We start from the raw sequence: 24565 nt of genomic DNA on the forward strand, positions 1-24565 counted from the left end.
AACCCAGCCATGTGACCTTGCGGATGTGGACCTACCATTCACTGAAGAGGAAACTAAAGCGGCTATTTTCTCCCTACCAAGTGACAAGGCACCAGGACCGGATAGCTTCACCGGTATTTTTTTCAAGGAATGTTGGGACATCATCAAGCAGGATCTGATGGATGTTGTCAATGGCTTCTCCAACCTGCGCGCCTCCAGCTTCACCTGGCTCAACTCAGCGAACATCACCCTTATCTTGAAAAAAGGCGGCGCTGAGGACATTTCAGATTTCAGACCAATTAGCCTCATTCATGCGGTCGCCAAAATCATCGCTAAAATGATGGCCTCTCGCTTAGTCCTTCACATGCCCAACCTAGTCTCCAATGCACAAAGTGCTTTCATCAAAAAGAGAAGCATCCACGACAACTTTATGTATGTCAGAAACTTGGCCAGACGCTTTCACCGCACGAAATCCCCTACCTCCTTTTCAAGCTCGATATCAAAAAGGCCTTCGATTCGGTCAGATGGGACTATTTGATGGATTTGCTTCGACACCTGGGCTTCCCAAGCCGCTTCCGTCATTGGGTTTCGACGCTCCTCTCCACAGCCTCCTCCCGTGTGCTACTTAACGGCATTCCCAGCGACCCGATCAGACATGGACAAGGCCTTCGGCAAGGGGACCCACTCTCGCCGCTCCTCTTTGTCCTTGCTATTGATCCCCTACACCACATACTTGCCAAAGCCACGGCCCAAGGGAGCTTGCATCCGCTCAGAGGTAGACTGATCCGTGTGTCCTTGTACGCCGATGGCAAGGTAGACTGATCCGTGTGTCCTTGTACGCCGATGATGATGCCATCTTCGTTGCACCCACTAAAAGTGATATTCAATTCTTGGCATCGACATTGGCCTCTTTTGGGGAGGTCACCGGCTTGGTCACCAATTGTGCAAAGAGTCTCGTTGCGCCTATCCGTTGTGAGGGCATCGATCTTCAGGATGTTCTACATGACTTTCCAGCAGTTCGCTCCAGCTTCCCAGTGCGATATTTGGGGCTGCCCCTCTCAGTTAGAAGACTCAAAAGGATACATTTCCAATATTTAGAGGACAAGGTCGCCGGCAAGCTCCCGCCATGGGCGGCCAAGCACGTGGCCATGGGCAGACCCCCCCCCCCCCCAAGCTTTGGCTAGGCTCTGGAACACCATGTACTGACAAGGACAGAGACATTTTCGCGGCTGCCACCATGGTTCACATCGGAGACGGTTGCAGCGCGAGCTTCTGGAACTCCTCTTGGCTGGATGGGATCAGGCCTAAAGACATTGCACCCGCTCTCTACGACATCTCTAAGAAAAAGACGTGCACAGTCCAAAAGGCACTCCTGAACAATTTTTGGGTCAGCCAAATAAACACCCAGCACGGCCTATCCTTGGGGCACATCCAGGAGTTCGCCCTCCTTTGGGAAAGGGTGTCTAGGATCAACCTTGTTGCGGGTGTCCGTGATACTATCCTATGGAAGCTCAGTACAAGTGGCGAGTATTCCGCTTCTTCGGCCTACATGGCGCAGTTCGAGGGCCATCTCAGGAGCAACATGAACATGTCCGTTTGGAAAGCTTGGGCTCCTCCCAAGTGCAAGTTTTTTGCTTGGCTCGTCATCCAAAATCGTGTTTGGACAGCGCACAGGTTGCAGCGTCGGGGCTGGCCCAATTGTGGGCTTTGCCCTTTATGCAAGCAAGTTACTGAATCTGCGCCACATCTCCTGTTCCAATGCAAATTTTCCCAACGCGTTTGGGCTAATGTGGCTTCATGGATCGGCGTAAACAGTGCTATCACTGCGGGCTGGCGTTACGAAATTTCTGTAAAGGAATGGTGGTTCAAGACTATCCTAGATAGGGGGGGCCCTGAGGAAGGCTCTGGCCTCCATGCTCATGCTTGTTTCCTGGAAACTCTGGAATGAGCGCAATGAACTCTGGAATGAGCGCAATGCAAGAGTTTCTAGGAATGTCGCTACCACGGTGACCATGGTCACTGTTAGGATAAAGGAGGAGGCTCGTATTTGGGCGCTAGACAGCTGTGTAATGTAATGCCGCAAGAGTAGACTCCATCCCCCGCCTTGCGGGTACCTGTTAAAACTTCTCTCTTAATCAATGCAAATGGCAAATCTTTTGCCTTGTTTCAAAAAATAAAATGAGCAAGAGTATACAAGAACCTCCTCTGTTCACCCGTACAACCGTACAACGTGCATTCAACTCAACCATCCCGATCCACATAGAACAAACACAAGGAGAATTTCAACATGAGACTTCTGTCAAAAGTATAAATCTTTGCAATACAAAAAAGGTTCACGGCAACACTTAGTGGTCACAGTATAGCCAAGGTTCACATCACTGCGAAGGTTATAGCTAAGGTTACAACACAGCCAAAGTTGCACAAAAACCAAATCTTTGCATTACTAGCACCACCAAGGAAGTTCTTTTTTGCTTGATTTGCTTGAGGATACAATCTTTGTTCATTCTTTTAGGCCACGCCATAAGAACCTTGGACTTAGGGCATCTGCTACAAAAATTGACTACGTAATCCACACAAATTGTAAAGGCAGTCATAACACAGGTCGCTGAACCTTTCTGGAACTAAAAACCAATCAAACAGAGGGAGAATTGCAATTTTCTCTTCGCTATGTTGTATGGAACATGAGAAACTCAACTTCTGAACATCAAAATTACTTAACTTTCCTATATCTCCAGTTGAGCCAAGTTCGTACTGTGAAGAATACTCAACTGTTTATACAAAAAGGAAAAGGAAGACATTCCTCAACAGTACAGTATAAAATACAATAACCTGAAAAGAATGAACGCCAGTAAGCTCTGCACAGCTGATTTGGCAATTGGCATTTTCTAACATCTCAAAAAATGACGCATCAATCCAACAACTGTATCTCCTTTACAATATCTATCCAGGTAATCTCATTAGACTGCTAAAACTTCCAGACCGAATTGTATGTAAAAATCTGCAACTGAATTATTTTCTTCTCAAAATAAATCTTCCCCCACCCAAAAAGTAAACTTAACAGTTGAATTCTTTGATGATGCCTGTTGAGTATATAATCTAGCTCTGGAAGATTTCGAAACTAGGGTGCTCAAAAGCAACCCTATTAAAGAAACTGATGTTTCTAGCTTCAGTGCCGTGGAAGACCATTGATGGTAAACAGTGATTGCACACTCCCTAGTGAAACATACACTCTCTAACATGTGGGTGCGAGAAATTGACATGCCGCTCCCATATAGACTTGTACCGGTGAATGGCCAACTTCAGCCAGGGTTTCATGTTCCCATTATAATGCACAACAGCAGCACTCTCAATCAAGCGGTCATCTATGTCTACATCATACCCAAGACCCAATACGTGCCATCTCCGGTCTAGGGGCTCCATTAGGCCATAAAATGTCAAAAGGCCTACTGGAAGTGTGCCCGTTCTCCAAAGCAATTGATCAGCATTTTGCTCCTGCCAATAATGATAAAGCGATGTTGCATTTGCTTTCCTCCAAGCAATTAGGTCAAATATGTTCATTCCAAAAGCCCACCCACATGTATGTGGATCAATCTTTGAGCTGATTATTGGTTGCGAGAAATTAAGATATTTGTGATACCGATGAAATGACTCTAAACAAGTCTCCACTGCTCCAATAACATTACCATGCAATTCTATGGAAAAAAGCTGTGTCAAGTCCTTTTGCACCACAACATCATCATCAAGAAAAACCACCTTCTCCAGGTTGGGGAGTATTTGAGGGATGTAGAACCGTAAATGGTTCAGCAGAGAAACAAACTTCGGATTATGGAACTTTATTTCCCGTTCTTGCGTCTTCAAACCACCAGAGGAACCCTTTGTTTCCATCTCGGACAGCCGCCTGACAAGAGAAGAAGAAGCAGCATTCAACCATGAGAACTCGTCTATGCAGTGGACTTCGACAGTGCACCCTTTGAAGTCATTTATCAGGAACCAGGTTGACATAGCACCAAAATTGATCCTGTCTGTGACTACATGAAACACAAGCTGCTGAGGGTGGTTTGCATTTGACACTGTAGAATTGACAACAACTGAAGTGGCCAGCACATTATCCGAGAACACACAGAAATGATACAGATTATTGTCTACCAACCGTGTGGAATTCCTGTGCTCCTCTGAACGACTCCTTAGTTTTGGGTTCTGAAGCCACTCTTCTGTCAGTTTCACCGTTAAACAATGGATATTCTTGGGAAGTGATTCTGCAGCTAACTGACCAAACTCGGCAGTCTGAACAACTGCTGCCTTTGCACGCTCCTCTAGTGCGAGGGCATGGCTCTTGAGTGTCACCATTGTGGTGCTGATATCATAATGAGAGTCCTGCGCTTTGTATATTAACTGTGCCAGCCGAGTTATTATAGGATGGGCTTCCTCCTGAGTGATGGCTCTCCCACTAACAGCCCCTTGAGAGAGCAATCTTTGAGAATTCCTTATTTGGGAACCAAGTTCCCATGCAAGCTGAAGGTTGCCATGCTCTTTCGCAAGGATAACATAGGCCTTTGCTAGAGTCATTTGGTCTGCTAATTGACGTGCAAAAGATGTACTGCTTAAAAGCTCTTCAGTGAAATTAAATATCTCAGGAGAAACTTCTTCAGTTTCTGACCCTTTATTCTGAAACAAGAACGAGCTAAATGAGGAAATATGCACAATCGACTGAGTTTAATTAAAGAATGTGATTTTCTTTCACTGTGGGGAAGGCCAATGAAGAAATATATCTATGCACTTAGAAGTAGCAGGGACCAAAAATATATTCCAAGTATAAGGAGAAGTTTTTAGTTATCATCCCAATGATTAACTTTGTTGAGACTAAAATTAAACGTTACTGAACAGCTGTCATCATGTGTTGACCCATAAATAACAGTTAATGGCCAGCAAAGTTTGGCGCCAAAAACTCGCACAAGAAATGTTCAGATCATACTTTTGTATACAAAAAGATTAAGACCCTTACCACAGAAAGAACTATACATCAAAGGCTACCAATAAGACTCACTGGCAATATTATATCTCTATATTGACATTGTGTTCTATTAATAATTTCAGTTTTGATCTCGGCTATTTTTCTCATAAGCTGTGCAGTTAAAAAAAAACAATTCTATCAATGTAATCCAGATTTTACAGACCACTGGATACCAAGAGAAACTAATGTGACTGTTGTATTACTATCAGATAGGCAGGAATAACCTAGGATAAAGTTACTAGTTTACTACTCAGTGCTACTGAAAGTCATTCGCAAATTCGAAGAGAAAATCATGGCAGGCAATGCTATTCTTTTTTAAGCAAGTACCTAAGTACTCCCTCCGTCCGGAAATAGTTGTCATCAAAATGGATAAAAGAAGATGTATCTAGACGTATTTTAGTTTTAGATACATCACTTTTTATCCATTTTGATGGCAAGTATTTTCGGACGGAGGGGGCCAACATACTACTAAAAATTGACTTATGGTGTGAGTTCAATTTTCATACTCCATGGTGTCCTCCCACCAGTTAAGTAATCATCTTCATAGTAAAGGAATAGCATATGCTATCATGATGAAGATGGGAAACCTCCTCCTGAGAAGGACACTTAACCTAAGTACACGAGCAGACCTCCAACAAGTGCAGAGACAACCTATCAGTAATGCCACGCCAACTACTAGAAAATACAGCCTGTTTGCCGTTTCTACCAACTAGTCATGATTAGCCATCAAAAGCACATTTTCTAGACAGTGAAAATAAAATTTTCCATAAACATGCACAAATCAATATAGATAAAAACACAAACCTTCAAGGATCAAGTAACAATGAAATTGGATAATGAAGATCTAGAAAATGATGTGCTCTGACCACAAAAAGCCTAACAACACACAACCAAGCTCACCTTATAACATAGTAGAAGAAACCAACAATGGAACTATTTCTAAAGATCTCATACAAAACGCTAACAGAGATCTGCCTGCACACATAAAAAGCTAAAACTTTTTCCACGTATTTTCAGAATTGACAGAAAGGAAGTGATCTTCCGAGCAAAGATGTCACACCACATAATTCAGCAAGCAGGAAATCACACGGAGCATGTTTGAGGTACTCACTATGACGGGCGGCCGGAACTGCTCCTTCTGGTTGTGGTGCAGGACGAAGAGCATGAGCCCAACCACAAGGAAGATCCCAACGAGCCACCAGATCCATCCCGGCAGCCGCCGCCGCGACTGCCGCCGGTACTCTGGTGCCCGCCTCCGCATCTCGGAACCCCGCATCTCGCCGCCGTGCGCCCTTCCCCAAAGCCTCTCGCTGCAACAATTCAACCCAGGAACTCCACACGCTGACCTCACTGCCGTCGCGCTAAACTCTCATCCATGGATAGTGCCGAGAACAACCAGAAAGGCACCGTCTTTGCGGAGGATCCGGGGGTCGGATGGATCACCCCGAACAGATAAGAGAGCCGCGTCGTGAAGCTCTGGCACTGAGAGAGGCAGAAACGCCGGCTGGTAGGAGGTTGGTGAGATCTGGAAGGTCTAATGCGACGAGAGAAAGGTAGGAGGGGGCGCGCTTTAGAGAAAGGAGAGAGAGAGAGAGATCTGAGGGTGGAAGCGAGGGAGGCAGGTGGAAGTAGCACTCCATCCGGTCCTTTCTTTTTAGTTTAGTTCGCGTAAAAGATTTGTCTAAAATCAACCCTTCTAAAATTTAACCAACTTTATAGAAAAAAATTACCAACATTCACAATATGAAATTAATATTCATAGATGTGTCATGATTTAAATTTTTACATTGTATAACTTTAGCATGGTAGATGTTGATATTTTTTCATATAAATATGGTTAGACTTTATGAAGTTTGACTTTAGACAATTTTTATATGCATAGTAAAAAGGACCGGAGGGGGTACTTCAGTCTCCTTTCTCTTCGTGCGTCTCCATCTCTCTTGCCTCTTAATTCCCGATTCGGGTCGCCGGTTTTGGAGATGCATATTCGCAGCCCGATACATGGCAGCAGCTCGATGTAAGAAAGGGCTTTCGCCCCGCTTTATATATATATACTAGTGGATCCGTTGCGCCAAATGGCGCAGAGACACGCTTAAATCATGTTCACATTGAAAAGAAAATCCATGGTTTAGTTGGTTCAGTTGTGGGCAAGCACATAAAATAACAAATTTAACGCCCTTTAATAATAAACAAGAACGATGGCTTGTTATCTACAGTGAGATGTACACATACAATTAAATTTGATAGCCCAAAGTCCCATTAAAAATCATGTTGCGCTGAAAATATGTGGATTTTCAATTATCTTTTCTTTAGCAAGCATGCACATTAAGAATTTAGATCCCTATATATGAAAAAACACATATCAGTTAAGGAGGCCTTTTTTAAGGTAGTGCTTGTATCAATTTGTTTGTGTGTGTTTTTGAAAAAAGAGTGTCTATTTTCGTGTCACTTAGACACATATCTATTTTGAAGTAGTCATATGGTAGTTAGTCCGACCCACGAAGCGCTATTGAGCTGACCCGCTTGGAGCAGAATATGAAGCAGCAGGGTATCAACCAAATGGCGCAGAGTCCCATTTGAAACCATGTGTGTGTTGAAAATATTTGCATTCTTTTAGCAATTTAGGTTATGGTTCATTTCAAATGTGGAATGTTTTAAAAATGTTTCCCTTCTTTGGTAAAATAAGTTTTAGCAGACATTTCGGGTATGAATTCATACCTTTTTGGATGAGAAATTAAGGGGGTGAGCAAATCCACGCTCATCTTTTCATTTAGTGGGGAGTGACTGGTGGCCCTCTTCACATGCGTGTGACCGAAGGGGAGTGGATTTCCATCGGATGACACCAAATCAAACCAAGAACTAAATGAAGTATTTTGCTTAACTTTGCAAATGAATGGTTACCATGAGAGAATATTTTTCATCCTATAACATATAGCATGATACCAAGTTTTTTTCTTAAATTTTTGTTTTGTTGGATGTTCTATAATGCATAAAAGAAAGGAAATATTTATTTCAAATTACCTACCAAAGCTTTCAAAATTAGCTTATTCGGCCCATGAGTGTTAGCTTGGCTAAGCCCAATCAGGGGAGAAGAGCAACCAAGAAGAATTTGTAGCACCCATGTCCTCTCTATCACTCTGTCCTGACACCTAACATGTTAGCTACTTAGAACAGTATTTCATCCGTCCGGAATTACTTGCCCTCAAATGGATGTATCCAACACTAAAAGGAGGGAGTAGTTATTTACACACACAAAAATTACTTTAGCCTTATATAACTTGTGGTTGCAAGCACATAGCAAACATATTTTTATATACATGATCAGCACTGTCATAAATATATGCAATACTTGTTTGATAACAAGACTATCTTGTTATAGTACATCATTGAAACATAGAGCATACTAAGGGAGGCGCTCCGACGTATTTACTTACATAATTAGCAAAAGCTACAACTGCAACCAAATAGGAGTTGAGCACACGAAGACCATCCAGCTTGCACCCAGCTCTTTCTTCAGCAACAGATCGCTTGTTCCTCTAGAACTTGAGTTGGGTAACACCCTGGTGCTTGGGCTTACCATCGACAATACCTTTGGACACTGGCCTCTTCCTGCCATAGATACGGTAGACCACATACCAGCGAACACAAGAACATATAGGTAAGCAATTGTATCATGGAGAAAATAGCAAAGATTAGGATAGCTGCACAAGCAGGAAACAAAGGATCAGTAACTATATGCCTAGAATGACAACCTCTTTTTCTAATGAAACACAAACAAAACATCAAATAAGAAAGAGAAATAAGTGACTATGGACAGACTATTAACAAAACCCATAATCAATTGCTACCAGATAGAGAGAAGTCTGCATTGCAACATGCTGCAATGCACTATGTTCTATACAAAATTAGGTTCCGATAACGGCTAGCAATAAGGATACCAAATGAGTTTTCCAGTTATTACGAAAATAAAGAAAAACAATACATACAACTAACACAAAAATGCAATAATCCCTGGTACGCGTCGGTGCTATACAAACGGTTTTTAATCCCTTTCCGCGACGGCATTTGGAATCGTTGCCAAGTGGGTGTGGGCGATAGGGGGTCCTTCCCACACGACCCAGAAATCGTCGGGGATATGCCCTCCTGGCACACACGCTCGGCAAAATAAGGTCGTGTGCGACCGACGAGCGAGCAATACGTGCAGTAGTGCTCAAAAAATACAATTATACAGGCGAAATCGTTTCCGACCGTAAGTACATCCCACACAGTCAGTCCCCGCTAAATGTTTCTTTTTGTATACATCCCACACAGTCGCTCCAACGAAAACGTGTCCATTCGCATGTACATCGCACACAATTTTCCCAGTTAAATCGTTTGTGATAGTGTTGCCATCGCACACAATATTAATAATTTTATCGTTTGCGTTATTGAATGCATCACACACGATGCATAGAAGAAACTGTGTGGCAAAGGTTGTCCATCACACATAGTTTTTATGAGGTAAACGTTTGCGCAAGGTGGCCTAACGCAAACAGTTTTGAAGAGAATGTCGTGTGTGATTGTTCATCGATCCAACATTGTTTATTCCTAGAAACTGTGTGTGTTGCCTTAGGTCATCGCCCATGATATTTTCTCAATAACAGTTTGCAATAGCAAAAACCAATTAGCAGGTTAATTCTCCATTAGCAGGCTAATTGCCCTATTATTAATAATCCATTTATTAATCTAATTGACATCCATATTAAACACATAATATATTTCATTCCCATATTAAGGAAGCAGGATTTCATAATTGAAATACATCAGAGTACGACATGATATAGCTTCAGCACTCAGCTACCCCATTACACAAGTGCTCAGCACCAAGTTTCACATGCAACATCTAGAACCTTTCGAAATTAGCACCATAGACGGTACATAGATATATGCATCTCATCAAGAAAACTGCTGAAGCGGAAAGCGAATGTTGAGCCTTCATTCATGTTGAAAGTCTTTGCAACTTTAGGCCAGTGCCTGTGGATGATTGACCGTCCATCCTTCGTCCTCTTCAGAAACACTTCAATATTGAACCGTGGGTGTTGCATGAATACCTTCCTCGCCTTTTGACCATACAGGTTGTTTGAGAGGTAATCATCAGTGAACTACTTTGAAAAGGCCTGAAAACAAGGATGTGCATAAATATCTTCTCTATATTGGAAACAGGGCAAAGGAATAAAAAAGACAAGGTATAATAGTTAGTATCATCCTATAGTGAACTGATATCTTCTTCATTGTGCAAACAAAGATCTTGTTGTTTTTTGTCGCTAATTTCTTTATCCTAACAATCTTTCTGAGTTTCTTGACTTGACCGATATTCATGGACAACTCATTTCCCCATATGCAAAAAGGGTCGAAGAGTGGGTCAAAACCTCTGACAGCAGGACCTACATGTGCAAGACCAAATTGTTTAAAACCTAAGTATTAGAATGGTTCCTGCAATTGCACAATAATGTGCTATTAGACAAAGGACCATGCATGTGCAAACCTTGAATGTAAACCTTAGTGCTTTCCATTGCTTCCCTGCAATACATATAAGGTAGTTAGTGATCAGGTTAAGTGAGGGTTCACATGCTATTAGTAAAATATGTTGATGAAAAATAAGCACATTACAGATTCATCATATTAATTCAAGCCACATGGAAAACCCATTTATCCAAACCAAGCATGATTAAGAACTAGAAAATATAGCAATTGTATATGTTTCCCATATATTAAGTGCAGCCAAATTCGATTATTCCTCACATGCACAACAATACAAAATTCTACCAATGATAATTGAACATTGCATTACAGAATTGAACCATGCAGTTAACTAAACACCACAACAAATGAACCAAACATTAACTGAGCACCACATTGCATAATATAACATACTCCTAATAGAAGATCAAACAGTTAACCAAACCAAGCATGCTTAACAACTTGGAAATATAGCAATTGTATTTGTTTCTCATGTATTTAGTACAATCAAATTTGATTTATTTCTCACATGGTATACAATAACAAAATGCACCCACAACAATTGAACATCACATTGTAGAATGGAACCAAACAGTTAACTAAACACCATAACAAATGAACCAAACGTTAACTGAGCACCACATTGCACAATGTATAACATACTAGAAGATCAAACAGTTAACCAAACCAAGCATGCTTGACAACTTGAAAATATAGTAATTGGATTTGTTTCTCGTGTATTTTGTAAAGAAAATTTCGATTTATTTCTCACATGGAAGACAATACAAAATTGCACCCTGAAGAATTGAACATCACATTTGCATAATTGAACCAAACAGTTAACTGAATACAACAACTAATTAACCAAATAGTTAATAAGTGAGCACCACATTGCACGACATATAGAACATATACACTAGAGCAACAAATTGCATGGTAAAAGTAGATATCACAATTCACTAGAATTTGTTAAGGAAAGGCAGTAGCTAGCAAACTGAATATGGGTCTTTATAGTGAGCTAATAAGACAAGCTACTCCTCATTGTGGGAGATATCGATGATGATTGGCTCCTTGGACATGGAAAAGGGCGAGGCCTCCGCATCGTGGGTGCCCTCTTCGTAGTGGTGAGTTGCCTGAGCCGCTCTAGGCACCAACCTTTTGGCTCTCGAGTTGAGGTAAGCATGTGCACGTTGAGAAAACACCTCGTAGTCTTTGTCGAAGGCACTGAGGGTGGCCTCAAGAAAACGCCATGAATTGTCGTTTAAAGTAGCCAATTGCATCGTGGCGTTGGCGTGCAAGGCATCGACGGTGGCCTCGACGGTGAGGTGCTCCTCCAAGATCTGGGGGTTGGCACGAATGGCAGCCATCGCGACCTCATCCGCGCGTGCGGCCGCGATTTGCTTCTCCGCTGCCAAATGCTCCTTGAGCTCCTGGCTATACTACATTCACCATGGCTTAGGGAGGCGCTTATTTGGTGGAGGGGTCGGTGATTTGGGTAGAAGGTGTCGCGCCAACGGTTGGGGCATGTGGGATGTGGAAGGAGGAGGAGGATGGGGGTCTGGTGTGGATTACCTGCCTGAATAGACGAGGCCGAGCAGCATGAAGGAGGGTCGCCAACGAGGGGAGCGGCGCTGCAAGCAAGGAGTGAAGGTTTCAACTTGGAAAGGATGGAGGAAATAGGGGAAATGTGGCTTTTGGTAACGGGGAGGGGCGGGGAGGTAGATATTTCTGCGAAAGCCGAAAATTTTGAATCGGTTCAGCGAAAAAACTGGCACTTGAAGTGTCATCAGACACGGCCCCTTATTCAGAATTGTGTACGATATGTGAACATCACAAACGATTCAGATAGCTTAACCCGTGTGTGATGAGTTTGAACATCAAAAATTTTGGTTCCAATTTCCCTGTTATAGTGGTCATCCACGTCATTGCATAATTTGGGTACACAAAGAAGACTACAACACACCCACACTTCTTAATCGAGCAAGTTCAGCAATTAAACAGATCTAGCTGGCCTAAACATTACTCTAACAAATTAAAGACTGGCGCTCTTAATTAAACAAAACAAAGAGTACTACTACGGCTGGTGCTCGTCGATCTCCGCCGCTGCCTCCATGTCCAGCTCGCGCCTGGCAGTCTCTTGGGGAAGGGGCTCCATGGCATCCATGACACCATACTCGACAATCATCTCGCCATCCGCGTCCACCATCTCTTTGTAAAAGGCCACCACGATCTGGTTTGGGCGGCCACGATCTGTGCTAGGACGGGCTCCATCGTCGCAAGGTATGCGGTGGAGGAACGGACGGCTGCTTAAACGCTCTCGGCGATTGCCAACTCTTTGGCCGTGGGTTGCCGACCGTTGTCGGAGAAGTTTCATTCATTTGTGCGGTGACCGCCACAAGCTGGGCGTGGGCGGTGAGGGAGTTCCGGACTAGGGGTGTCCGGATAGCCGAACTATCATCATCGGCCGGACTCCAAGACTATGAAGATACAAGATTGAAGGCTTCGTCCCGTGTCCGGATGGGACTTTCCTTGGCGTGGAAGGCAAGCTTGGCGATACGGATATGTAGATCTCCTACCTTTGTAACCGACTCTGTGTAACCCTAGCCCTCTCCTGTTACCATCCGCCTAGACTCATAGATCGGGACCCCCTACCCGAGATCCGCCGGTTTTGACACCGACATTGGTGCTTTCATTGAGAGTTCCTCTGTGTCGTCACCGATAGGCTCGTTGGCTTCTTCGATCATCATCAACGACGTAGTCCAGGGTGAGACCTTCCTTCCCGGACAGATCTTCGTATTTGGCGGCTTTGCACTGCGGGCCAATTCGCTTGGCCAACTGGAGCAGATCGAAAGCTGCGCCCCTGGCCGTCAGGTCAGATTTGGAAGTTTGAACTCCACGGCTGACATCCGCGGGGACTTGATCTTCGACGAATTCGAGCCACAGCCGAGCGTGCCGCACTGTCACGTCGGGCATGATTTAGCTCTGCCGCCGGACAGTACCCTGGAGGCCGCACTCGAAACCGCTCCGATCTTCAATTCGGAGCCAGCTCCGCATATCGAGGATGGATGCCTAGACACCGCCTCGGGGGCTGCAACCTCTACGGCGATAGAGCCGAACACTGACTTTGTCCCTCATAAAGCTCGTGACTCCGAGATGCCGGACTCCTCGCTGGACTCCGAACCTCCCGCGCCCGCCCCGATCGAATCCGATTGGGCGCCGATCATGGAGTTCACCGCAGCGGACGTCTTTCAACACTCACCTTTCGGCGACATCTTGAGTTCGCTAAAATACCTCTCATTATCAGGAGAGACCTGGCCGGACTGCGGTCAGGACGGTTGGGATGCGGACGACGAAGAAATTCAAAGCCCACCCACCACCCACTTGGTAGCCGCTGTCGACGATTTAACTGACATGCTAGACTACGACTCCGAGGACATCGACGGTATGGACGACGATGCCGGAGACGACCAAGAACCAGCGCCTAACGGGCGCAGGAAAGCCACCCCAGCCCACGACGTATACATGGTGGACACACCAAAAGGAAGCGACAATGAGGAAAAACGGGACGTGGCGAAGGACAACTCCCCAACAAACAAACAAAGCGGCGACGCAAGCGCCGCCCGAAGACCGGCATCGACAAAAACGGCACCCATACGGACCCGGCCTTAGAGCAGGACGAAGCAGTGGACGACGCACACGTCAACAAGCAGCCAGCCGGACATGAACTGGACAAGCAACCCATCCCCGGCGAAGACGATCTCACATCACCAGAGCATATGAATCTTCATAAAAGGCTCGTCGCCACTGCAAGAAGTTTGAAGAAGCAAAAGCGGAAGCTCAAAACAGCGAAAGGCGCACTCATAATGAGATGGAGCAAAGTACTCAACACCGCAGATAAATACGGCACTAGTCACCAGACAAAAAGCTACCCGAAGCGCAAGCTGTTGCCCGAATTTGACGAGGAGGCCTTAGAGCCCCCGCAGTCAAAAAAGAAAGAAGCCGCCTGGCCGGATAGACGACCAGATGACAGGCCAAGAGCAACACGGGGCGCCGCACACAAGCCGGCACACGATCAACATAAAGATCCTCAGAAAAAGGATAACCCAGCCAGGTCTATCTATGGGCCAAAAAAGAAGACTCCAGGAAGTAACACAACCAGCCGAGCATTTGAAGACAACGGCACACCCAAATACAGGGGCGCCGCACACCCACTGTGTTTTACCGACGAGGTACTGGATCATGGATTTCCAGCGGGATTTAAACCCATAAACATAGAGGCATACGACGGAACAACAGACCCCGGAGTCTGGATTGAGGATTATATCCTACACATACAAATGGCAAGAGGAGACGATCTCCATGCCATAAAATACCTACCCCTCAAGCTCAAAGGGCCGGCCCGGCATTGGCTTAAAAGCCTCCCAGAAAACACGATTGGAAGTTGGGAAGAGCTTGAGGATGCGTTTCGAGCAAATTTTCAGGGGACTTATGTCCGGCCTCCGGATGCAGATGATTTAAGTCACATAACTCAACAGCCCGGAGAATCAGCACGCAAATTCTGGAACAGGTTCCTCACTAAAAAGAACCAAATAGTCGACTGTCCGGATGCTGAAGCCTTAGCAGCCTTTAAACACAATGTCCGAGACGAAGTGGCTCGCCAGACACCTCGGCCAGGAAAAACCAAGAACAATGGCCGCACTAACAAGTCTCATGACCCGCTTTTGCGCGGGGGAAGACAGCTGGTTGGCTAGGTGCAGCACCAGCGACCCGAGTACATCCGAAATCAGGGATGGAAATGGGAAATCACGATGCAAAAAAGATCAGCGCCAGAATAAGGAAAATGGCCCAAATAGTACGGCGGTCAACGTCGGATTCAAAAGCTCTCGGCCGAACAACAAAACACTGCCCCTAAAGGATAACAGTGACGATCTATCCAACCTCAACAAGATTCTAGATAGATTGTGTCAAATATATGGTACCTCTGGGAAGTCTGCAAACCATACCCATAGAGATTGTTGGGTCTTCAAGCAGTCCGGCCGACTTAACGCCGAACACAAAGGGCTCGACACACCAAGTGAAAATGACGAAACCCAAAAGTAGCGCTCCGGAAACCAAAAGACTTTCCCATTAGAAGTCAAAACAGTGAACTCACTTCATGTGATAACACGCAGCGCGGCACCTGCTATACCAGGACACCGTCCGCAGACTGGGGATAGAACCCACCAAAATTCGCTATAGCAGCACTTCCTTCAAAGAAGTGACGCCAGGCCTTTTCAGCCAATCTCACAGGCTCTGTACCACTAGAGGTCGTGTTCGGTTCATCCGACAACCTCCGTCGCGAAAAGCTCACCCTCCATCGCCCCATTTAGCAGTAGCCCTTAAGCACTACTAGGGCATGCAGCTTTCGTCCGCTTTAATGCAATACCACATTACGCGTCTCTTACGCTTAAAAATGTCCGATCCACGGGGCATATTCTCAAAACTCCAGGTGTCTCTCGACCATGGAGAATGTGCGGCTGCCTCGACAGCCACACATTATTCCGACCTCGCAGGTCAAAGCCCCTAAAAACAGGTCATTTAGACCTCGGACATGGTTAGACGAGTCCGGCCTAACTTAACAAGGGGCTTCCCAGCCGCATACCCCCCTTTTTTTAGGGGGCCGCACGCATAAATGATGAAAGCCAATAAAGCTCAACTTTCTTCATCTCCCAAATTATACTTTATTTTTATATACACTTTTTGCACGATATTTCTTAGAAACTAAGTCCTTCTCTTTTACAGATGAAGCATGTGCTACACCCGTCCAGGATACAGCACAACGGAGACAGGCGCAGACGTGCAGTAGGGACCCGTTGCAAGGATTCTTTTCAGATTAAGACCCTGCGTAAACCTTTCTTAATGTCTCTTGTTGATACACATCCCCCGGTTTCCTACCAGAGCCGAGGAGGAGGCTGGCGTTTTGCCATCGGCCGCGTCAGAAGTTCCTGCCTGTACCTAGACACTAGGGGCTTAGGGCTTTATTCTGCCCGCTATCATAAAGACCGAACACCTCAGGGAGTTTTCGGCGTCTCGAGTTAGGCCTTATATGCATCAGCTCCGAATCATGTCTTTGGTCAAATGTTGGGTTTGCCCGACTCCTGTGTTTTGCTGCCTTACGTTCCGTATCATCGGCTAACGCGTCACCAGGAGAACTACTGCGATTGTGCCCCAGTTCGGCCGGGAGAGCACCTCAGTAGAGAAAGCCAAAAACTGACTGTCATGATATAGCGAGAGACTGGTCAACCACTCGATCGACCATTGGAATGTTTAGAATTCCTCCGCTTTGACGAAGGACCGCTTCCCGGTCAGGCACATACGCACCCCGAGTTCGGAGAAGCGCGGTGCCATCAGGGGCTATATAGTAGCCCCACATTCGAGCCCCTATGGCTAAGTGAAAGTGATAAAGCATTATAGTCTGGTTGCCTAGTTTGCTACGCTATCACCTCCTTACAAGGACTAAGACATTGGATTAAGTGCGAAAAAGCGTTTTTCTTTTTGCAAACACCCCCGCACCATGTGCGTGGGGGCTGAAGCCAAAGACTGCCATCTTTCAGATTATACATATACATACGGCCGCATAGGAGATAGTTCAATACTTGAACACACAAGTATAAAAAGTCATTGCATTATAAACATGATCTTAGAAATCATACATGTCATTCAAACATAACATCTTTCGAGCACTGTGACTCTATTATACGAGCGCCCTGCAGGACTTCCTCAAAGTAATGCTCGGTGGGGAATCGGCTTTTGTCCGAACCCCGGGATGCGACTGCGGTGGCATCCATCTCCGCCCAGTATGTTTTACCATGGGTGAGAGCCATCCGTGCACCTTCTACGCATGCCGACCGCTTCATCGCCTTAATATGCAGCACTACCCCAAGGAATTGCTGCAACAAGCCAAAATAACTCTTCGGCTTGGGCCTTTTCGGCCACAGATGAGTGACCACATCCGTCATGGCCAGTCCGGACAATCTATGCAGCTCAGCCCACTCAACCAGCCGATCACTCAACGGAAGTGGACGCTCCGGACTATGGAATTGAGACCAGAAAAGCTCTTCCATTTCATAATCCTCCTGGCTATGAAAGTGCACGACTGCGTCAGCCGCACTCGCCGCCAAGTCCAGATAAGGATCCTCTGCACCGTACAATCGGCCCAGCTGAGCATACTTCGGATCCGTAAACTTCCTACGCAGCATAAAGGGCTTTCCAGCCACAATGTCTCCGACCTGTCGTAGTTCCTCCTTCATAGCCCGCATCGCACTACGGGCATCCTTGGCTTCGGCATCGGCCTTCTTCAGGTCTTCTTGCTCCGCTCGGCGTTCTCCTTCAAGAACTTCCAGGCGGTCGGTAGCAACTCTTAATTTCATGGCCATTCCGGCCATCTCCTCCCTGCTTCGGCAGTGAGCAGCTTTCTCGGCTTCTAGCCCTTTCGCTGCCATCAAGGCAGCCGCCTCGCTTTTTCTGGCTTGCTCCTTGGCCCAAGCAAGTTCTGCTCGAAGGTCTTCCACAGAAGCAGCACCATCTGCATCTAGCATACAATTTGTAAGGAATGGGCGTCAGCTCCCTTACTAAGCAACTGCGGAGCAACCACATACCTTGTGACTCATCAAGTCGTCTATTGACGAGCGAGATGTCCGCATCCGCAGTGTCGAGTTGCTTCTTCAGCTCGGCAAATTCATCAGTCCGGCTGGCCACCGAACGTTCCACCACCTGCATGGGAAAGGCGACAGTTAATAACTGAGATTATGATCCTAGGCACGCTGTCGTCTTCGACAACATACCAAGTCTCAGGGGCTACTATCTATACAGGGCGCACTTCATGTGCAAAACTGTCAACAGGTATGTCATTTTTTGCGTACCTCAAATCCCGTCAGTAAACTTCCGACGGCCTCATACAAGCCGGTTTCGGTGGACGAGATCCTCTCAATCACACCACCCATTAATGTGCGGTGATCTTCTGAGATGGACGCCCTCTTAAGCAAATCCTGCAGCTCCACCGGCCGTACTCCAATGGGCGCCGAACTCTCCGGCCCCGCAAGACTCGGGGAGACCCTCCGCGAAGACACCTCAGGGTCGTCCGCCCCGCGCGATGGGGCGGCAGATGGAGGCGTTTCGCTTTCCATCATCTCCAGACGAAGGTCTCCCGAAGATGAGCTGTGCTGAGATCCGAACTACAAGGTAAAAACTTCGGTTACCTTTAGACATTAAGCAGGGGTGTCTGATAATTATAAAATCCCCCTTTTTTCACTTACGGCTCGTTAGAGGGCTGATTCCTCCAAGGAGACAGTACAGCCGGGGCGCTTTCTGGCGCAGGACCTTCCGGTCTAGATTTCTTTCCCCGCTTTGAGGCCTTGGCCTCCGGGTCTTCGGAAGCGTTCCTCTTCTCCCCCTGGAGGGAGGGACTCTCGATTCCTCCCTTACTAAAAACCTCCTTAGCAGAGGTAACAGTTTCCCCGTGCCCCCCTTCGCCCTCATTCAAAGGTGCGACCTCCAACATTTTGATTACACACGGGATCCTGCATGGTCTCAGGGAGGGGGGCCGGACACCGTATCAGTTTTGCTTGCGCTATCCACTCCTGTCCAGGGATAGCTGGTTAAAAGGCAAGCTCACGATAAATAAATGGACGGTGTGTCCGGACACAGGGCTACTTACTTGAGTATCCGGGCGATTGCAGCTTAGGCCAGCGTCCTCGGTCAATTCTGGATGCGTCTCTTGCGATCCAAAGAATAGTTTATACATCTCCATGGGAGTCAAACCCATGAAGTGCTGAAGAGCTTGTGGCCCCTCCGGATTAAATTCCCACAGGCGGAGGGGGCGACGTTTGCAGGGCAGTAGGCGCCGGATCAACATGACCTGCACCACTGTGACCAGATTGATCTCCCTTTCTTGGAGGCCTCGAATCCGGTCCTGCAACAGGGGGACGTCTTTGGGCGGCCCCCAGTCACGCCCCTTGTTGACCCATGACGTCAGCTGCTGTGGAGGGCCCGAGCGAAAGACGGGCGGCGGCTTCTGCCTGCTGCCCCGGGGAGCGGTGATATAAAACCACTCCTGTTGCCACAAGCCGAGCTCCTCCTAGAAAGAGCCCTTGGGCCATGGAGCTTCGGCCCTCTTGCTTATAACCGCCCCGCCGCACTCTGCCTGACGCCCCTCAACCATCTTCGGCTCCACATTGAAGGTTTTGAGCCACAAGCCGAAGTGAGGGGTAGTGCGGAGGAAGGCTTCGCAGACGACAATGAATGATGAGATGTGGAGGATGGACTCCGGAGCCAGGTCGTGGAATTCCAGCCCATAGTAAAACATGAGCCCCCTCATGAAGGGATCCGTCGGGAAGCCTAAACCCCGACGAAAGTGAGACACGAACACGATGCTCTCGCCAGGCTCGGGAGTTGGGATAACTTGCCCTCGGGTAGGCAGCCTATGCGAAATTTCGTAGGTTAAGTACCTGACATCTCTCAGCTTTAGCACGTCCTCCTCCGTGACGGAGGAGGGCATCCACCGGCCTCGTAGGTCAGGACCAGACATTGTCGAAGATCGAAGGTGCCTGAATTTGGAGCCCTGGGTGTTGGAACTCGGGGAGAGGGGCGGATTCGATAGAGGATTGAATAAAAAGAACTGGCCTTGGTCTCATTATAAAGAGGAAGAATACCAAGAGCCGTCCCCATGACCGTTTGGAACCCGCCTTCGATGGAGGGGGCGTGGCAACGGGCGCGGTTGGGTTACCCACGTCCGTATTGATGGGAATCCCGGAATAAGGGGAACACGATCTCTGCTTCGACAAGACATGCCAAGGAAACTGCCTCGCTAAACGCGCTGAGGTGGAACAATAAAAACAATTCAAGTAAAGGCTTGGAAGTGGTGTGACGTCACGCCACAGAATACGTCAGCAGATTGATCTTGTGTAATACTATTCTCTCTACGGTGGTATGTGGAATTTATTTTTGCAGAGCCGGACACTATCCTGGTGTTCACAATCTTCTATAAAATTATTCAGAGGAGGAACCCGCCTTGCAATGCCGAAGACAATATGCGCGCCGGACTCGTCGTCATTGAAGCCTGGTTCAGGGGCTACTGAGGGAGTTCCAGACTAGGGGGTGTCCGGATAGCCGAACTATCATCATCGGCCGGACTCCAAGACTATGAAGATACAAGATTGAAGACTTCGTCCCGTGTTCGGATGGGACTTTCCTTGGCATGGAAGGCAAGCTTGGCGATACGGATATGTAGATCTCCTACCTTTGTAACCGACTCTGTGTAACCCTAGCCCTCTCTGGTGTCTAGATAAACCGGATGGCCTTAGTCCATAGGACGAACAACAATCATACCATAGGCTAGCTTCTAGGGTTTAGCCTCCTTGATCTCGTGGTAGACCTACTCTTGTAACCCACATCATCAATATTAATCAAGCAGGACGTAGGGTTTTACCTCCATCAAGAGGGCCCGGACCTAGGTAAAAACATCGTGTCCCTCGTCTCCTGTTACCATCCGCCTAGACGCACAGATCGGGACCCCCTACCCGGGATCCGCCGGTTTTGACACCGACAGGCGGCCTCAACATGGTCGTGGGTGGCCTCCATCAGGGCTAAGGCCGCTGCTGTGGAACGAACAACTGTTGTGCCGCTCTCGCCAGTTGCTATCCCCGAGGCAGATGTTGCTGCCGCCACCTGAGACGCAACAACGACCGTTTGGGCTGCCTTGGCCGCCCTGTCACAGATTGCGGCCACGCTCATGCACCTTTGTCAGCGTTCTAGATACGGGGGTACCCAGACTTGCCTGCCTGCGGCCCACTGCACAGCTCCATCAATGGCCTGGTACGGCCCAGCTTCAGCATCGACAGCTCAAGACCCTCCTGAGGGGCCAAGCCTCGCGAGGCGGATGATGCCAAGACCCTCGAGGGATCAGACTCCTCAGGCTGGCTCCCGAGGGGTGGAGAGTTCTATGCAAGGTGCACCACACGAGGCTCAGCTGACGTGATCCATGACAACCAAGGCCAGGCGGGCGCCGGCGGGCGCAGGGCACCAGTTTCCCCTTTGGTGCAAGGGAGGCAAGCGGCAGGTGCGGAGTCCCGAGGAATCAGCCAAAGGTTTACACTCTGGTGAAACAAGAACAAGACCACCAGGACGGCAGGACGGAGGTCATCGCCAAGTGCACCGCAGCATCACGACCAGAGGCTTTTCGCAGCCGAAGACCACTTTAGTCAGGATAGGATGTACTACGTGTACCCCTTCAAATCTGGTCGTTCTGGAATCCTTTCCCACCAACATTTGGGAAGAGGACCAAGGCCACTATAAATAGGACTTAGCCACCACCAAAGAAGGGGAGGACAAACAGATCAGATCCCTTCTCATCCAACCACCTCACCAGCTCTCTTGAGCTCAAGAACACCTCACATCCTGAGGCTAGTTCATCCATTGTACTAGTCCATCCTCAGCCCTTCGAGGCAATCCACCAAAATGCTAGAGTAGGGTATTACACTGGAGTGGCCCGAACCAGGATAAACTACTATGTCTCTCTGTCCCTTTGAGCTTGATGCGCTAGGCTTAGGAAGATCGCGAGTAGGCAGGCTGGGTAGGTTGAGATATCCACATGCACCCCAGAGTTTGAACCTATCAAGGGTTTGCGGAACCCGAAATCCGACATTTGGCGTCCCAGGTAGGAGTGCATCGGATATCCCCTGCTCTATCCGTCACATTGCGCCACCGGCTTCGATGGCGGGCGCACCTTCATCGACTCGACCGTTGCCCACTTTTGAGGGGGCAGAGGGGCTCCGCGCTTTCACCCCCTCCTTGTGACGGGTGGATTAGCCACCTAAGTTAAAGCCAGAGATGCCACCATGCTACGATGGCGTGGCGGACCCGGCCGGCTTCCTCCAGGCGTACGAGGAGGCGATCTGGGCGGCCGGCGGAGACCACAAGGTGAAGGCCAACTGGCTCCCCATGGCCCTCGTAGGCGCACCGCACGCCTGGATGCTCAACCTATCGGCGTCCTCTGTGGCCTCCTGGGAGGATCTATGCTGCCTCTTCGTCGCGTGCTTTGCGGCGCCGGCGCCTCCCGTCGTTGAAGCTCTCCTAGGTGGCTCGCAGGCACCACCCTCTGACCAACACATCAAGCAGTTCTACCACCAAGTGAGCGCTGCCCAAGTGAGCCCCGGACCCCTCCAGGCTGGGCAGTGCCTAAGGCTGACCTCGCATTTGGACCAGAAGACCATCCAGCAACTACGGTGGGAGCAGGCGCACTCCCGATGCTCTGCACCCCCACCATCTGCAATGTGGCGGTCACCAAGATCCTCATCGACGGCGGATCCGGCCTCAACGTGCTCTCCGCGGAGGCATTTGGCCTGCTACACATGCCCCCCTACCGGCTCTGCCCCACCAAGCCCTTCTCTGGGGTCGACAGTGGCTTCACCAACCCCTTGGGGCAGATCCGCCTCCCCGTCACCTTCGGGACCCGCAACAACTACCGTACAGAGCTCATCGACTTAAGCATCGCCAGGATCGACCTGCCCTACAATGCCATCCTTGGGTACCCCACTCTGGCCAAGTTCATGGCGGCAACTCATCCAGCCTACAAGCTCATGAAGATCTCAGGTAGCAACGGTGTCCTCACGATGTCAGGGGACACCAAGGACGCGCTGCACGCCCTCAAGCTCGCTTTCAGGTCTGCAGCGTCTGTGCTGCTTGGCGAGAAAGGGGGCCCTGAGGCCCCAGGGGCAGCACCAGCCAAGAAGAAGCAACTGTTCTCCCAAGAACGAGCCGAGACGAAGCAAGTGTCGGTCAATGAAGATGGGGCGTCAAGCGCCACCTTTACCATAGGAGCTGGCCTCCCTCAGGACCAAGAGAAAGTGTTGGTCGACTTCCTGCACAAGGACGTGTTCACATGGGAGCCCAAAGACCTAGTCGGGGTTCCAAGGGGAATAATCGAGCACCACCTGAAGATATGCCCAAACATGTGCCCAGTGAACTAGAAGGCCCACCGCAAGTCCACCGAGAAGCAGGCATTCATTGTCCAAGAAACCTGCAAGCTACAGGATGCTGGGGTCATCAGGGAGGTACGGTACCCGGAATGGCTAGCAAACCCAGTTGTCGTCCCCAAGAAAGGAGGGAAGGAACGCATGTGTGTCGACTTCACCAACCTCAACAAGGCTTGCCCTTAGGATCCCTTCACACTTCCTTGCATCGACCAGATCATTGACTCCACCACTGAGTGCAACCTGTTGTGCTTTTTGGACGCCTTCTCAGGCTACCACCAGATCAAGATGGCAGTGCAAGATGTGGAGAAGACGGCGTTCCTGACCCCCTACGGAGTGTACTGCTACACTTGCATGCCCTTCGGGCTGCGCAATGCTGGGCCTACCTTATAGCGGCTGATGCACATCGCCCTGGGCGGGCAGCTCAGGAGAAATGCCGAGGCATATGTTGACGACATAGTGGTGAAGTCTCGGGAGGCGAGGACCCTTATTGAGGATCTGGAGGAGACGTTTGCCAGCTTGCGCAAGGTGGACCTGCGGCTCAATCCCGAAAAGTGTGTATCCTGAGTTCCCTCTGGCAAGCTGTTGGGCTTTCTAGTATCACACAGAGGGATCGAGGCAAACCCAGAGAAGTTCAAGGCAATAGAAGACATGAGCCCCCCGCAGACACTGAAGGAAATGCAGAAGCTGGCAGGCTGCGTGACCTCGCTGGGGCGCTTCATCTCTAAGTTGGGAGAGCGCGCCCTCTCATTTTTCAAGCTGATGAAAAAGAAGGGGCCGTTCGAGTGGACCCCTGAGGCTGACGCAACCTTTCAAGACCTCAAGAGATACCTGACTAGCCCGTCAGTGATGGTGGCGCCGCGCCCTCTTGAGCCCCTAGTACTCTATCTGTCATCCACCCCTCACTCTACCAGCACAGCCCTGGTGGCGCTAAGGGAGGAACATGCGCTCAAGGGCCCTCGACGCGGCGCTCGATCACCAAGCAAAGCGCAGCAACTTCAGGATAGCGCTCCTGAGGCCTTGGCCGATCCGGTGGCCGACAATCCTCCCGAGGCTGCAACTGACCTCC

General features: G+C 48.3%; 1 protein-coding gene across 1 annotated transcript; it reads right to left on the minus strand.

Annotated features, from left to right (window-relative positions):
* Positions 1-2669: 2669 nt before the first annotated feature.
* Positions 2670-6619, minus strand: LOC123092075 (hexosyltransferase GAUT11). The gene is made up of 2 exons (XM_044513745.1): positions 6102-6619; positions 2670-4644 (listed from the first exon to the last, which is right to left on the minus strand). Exons 1-2 carry the CDS (start codon positions 6264-6266, stop codon positions 3193-3195), a joined length of 1617 nt encoding a protein of 538 aa, XP_044369680.1. The 5' UTR covers positions 6267-6619; the 3' UTR covers positions 2670-3192.
* Positions 6620-24565: the final 17946 nt, after the last annotated feature.

Source organism: Triticum aestivum, chromosome 4B (assembly GCF_018294505.1).
Source record: "Triticum aestivum cultivar Chinese Spring chromosome 4B, IWGSC CS RefSeq v2.1, whole genome shotgun sequence".
Taxonomy (NCBI): domain Eukaryota; kingdom Viridiplantae; phylum Streptophyta; class Magnoliopsida; order Poales; family Poaceae; genus Triticum; species Triticum aestivum.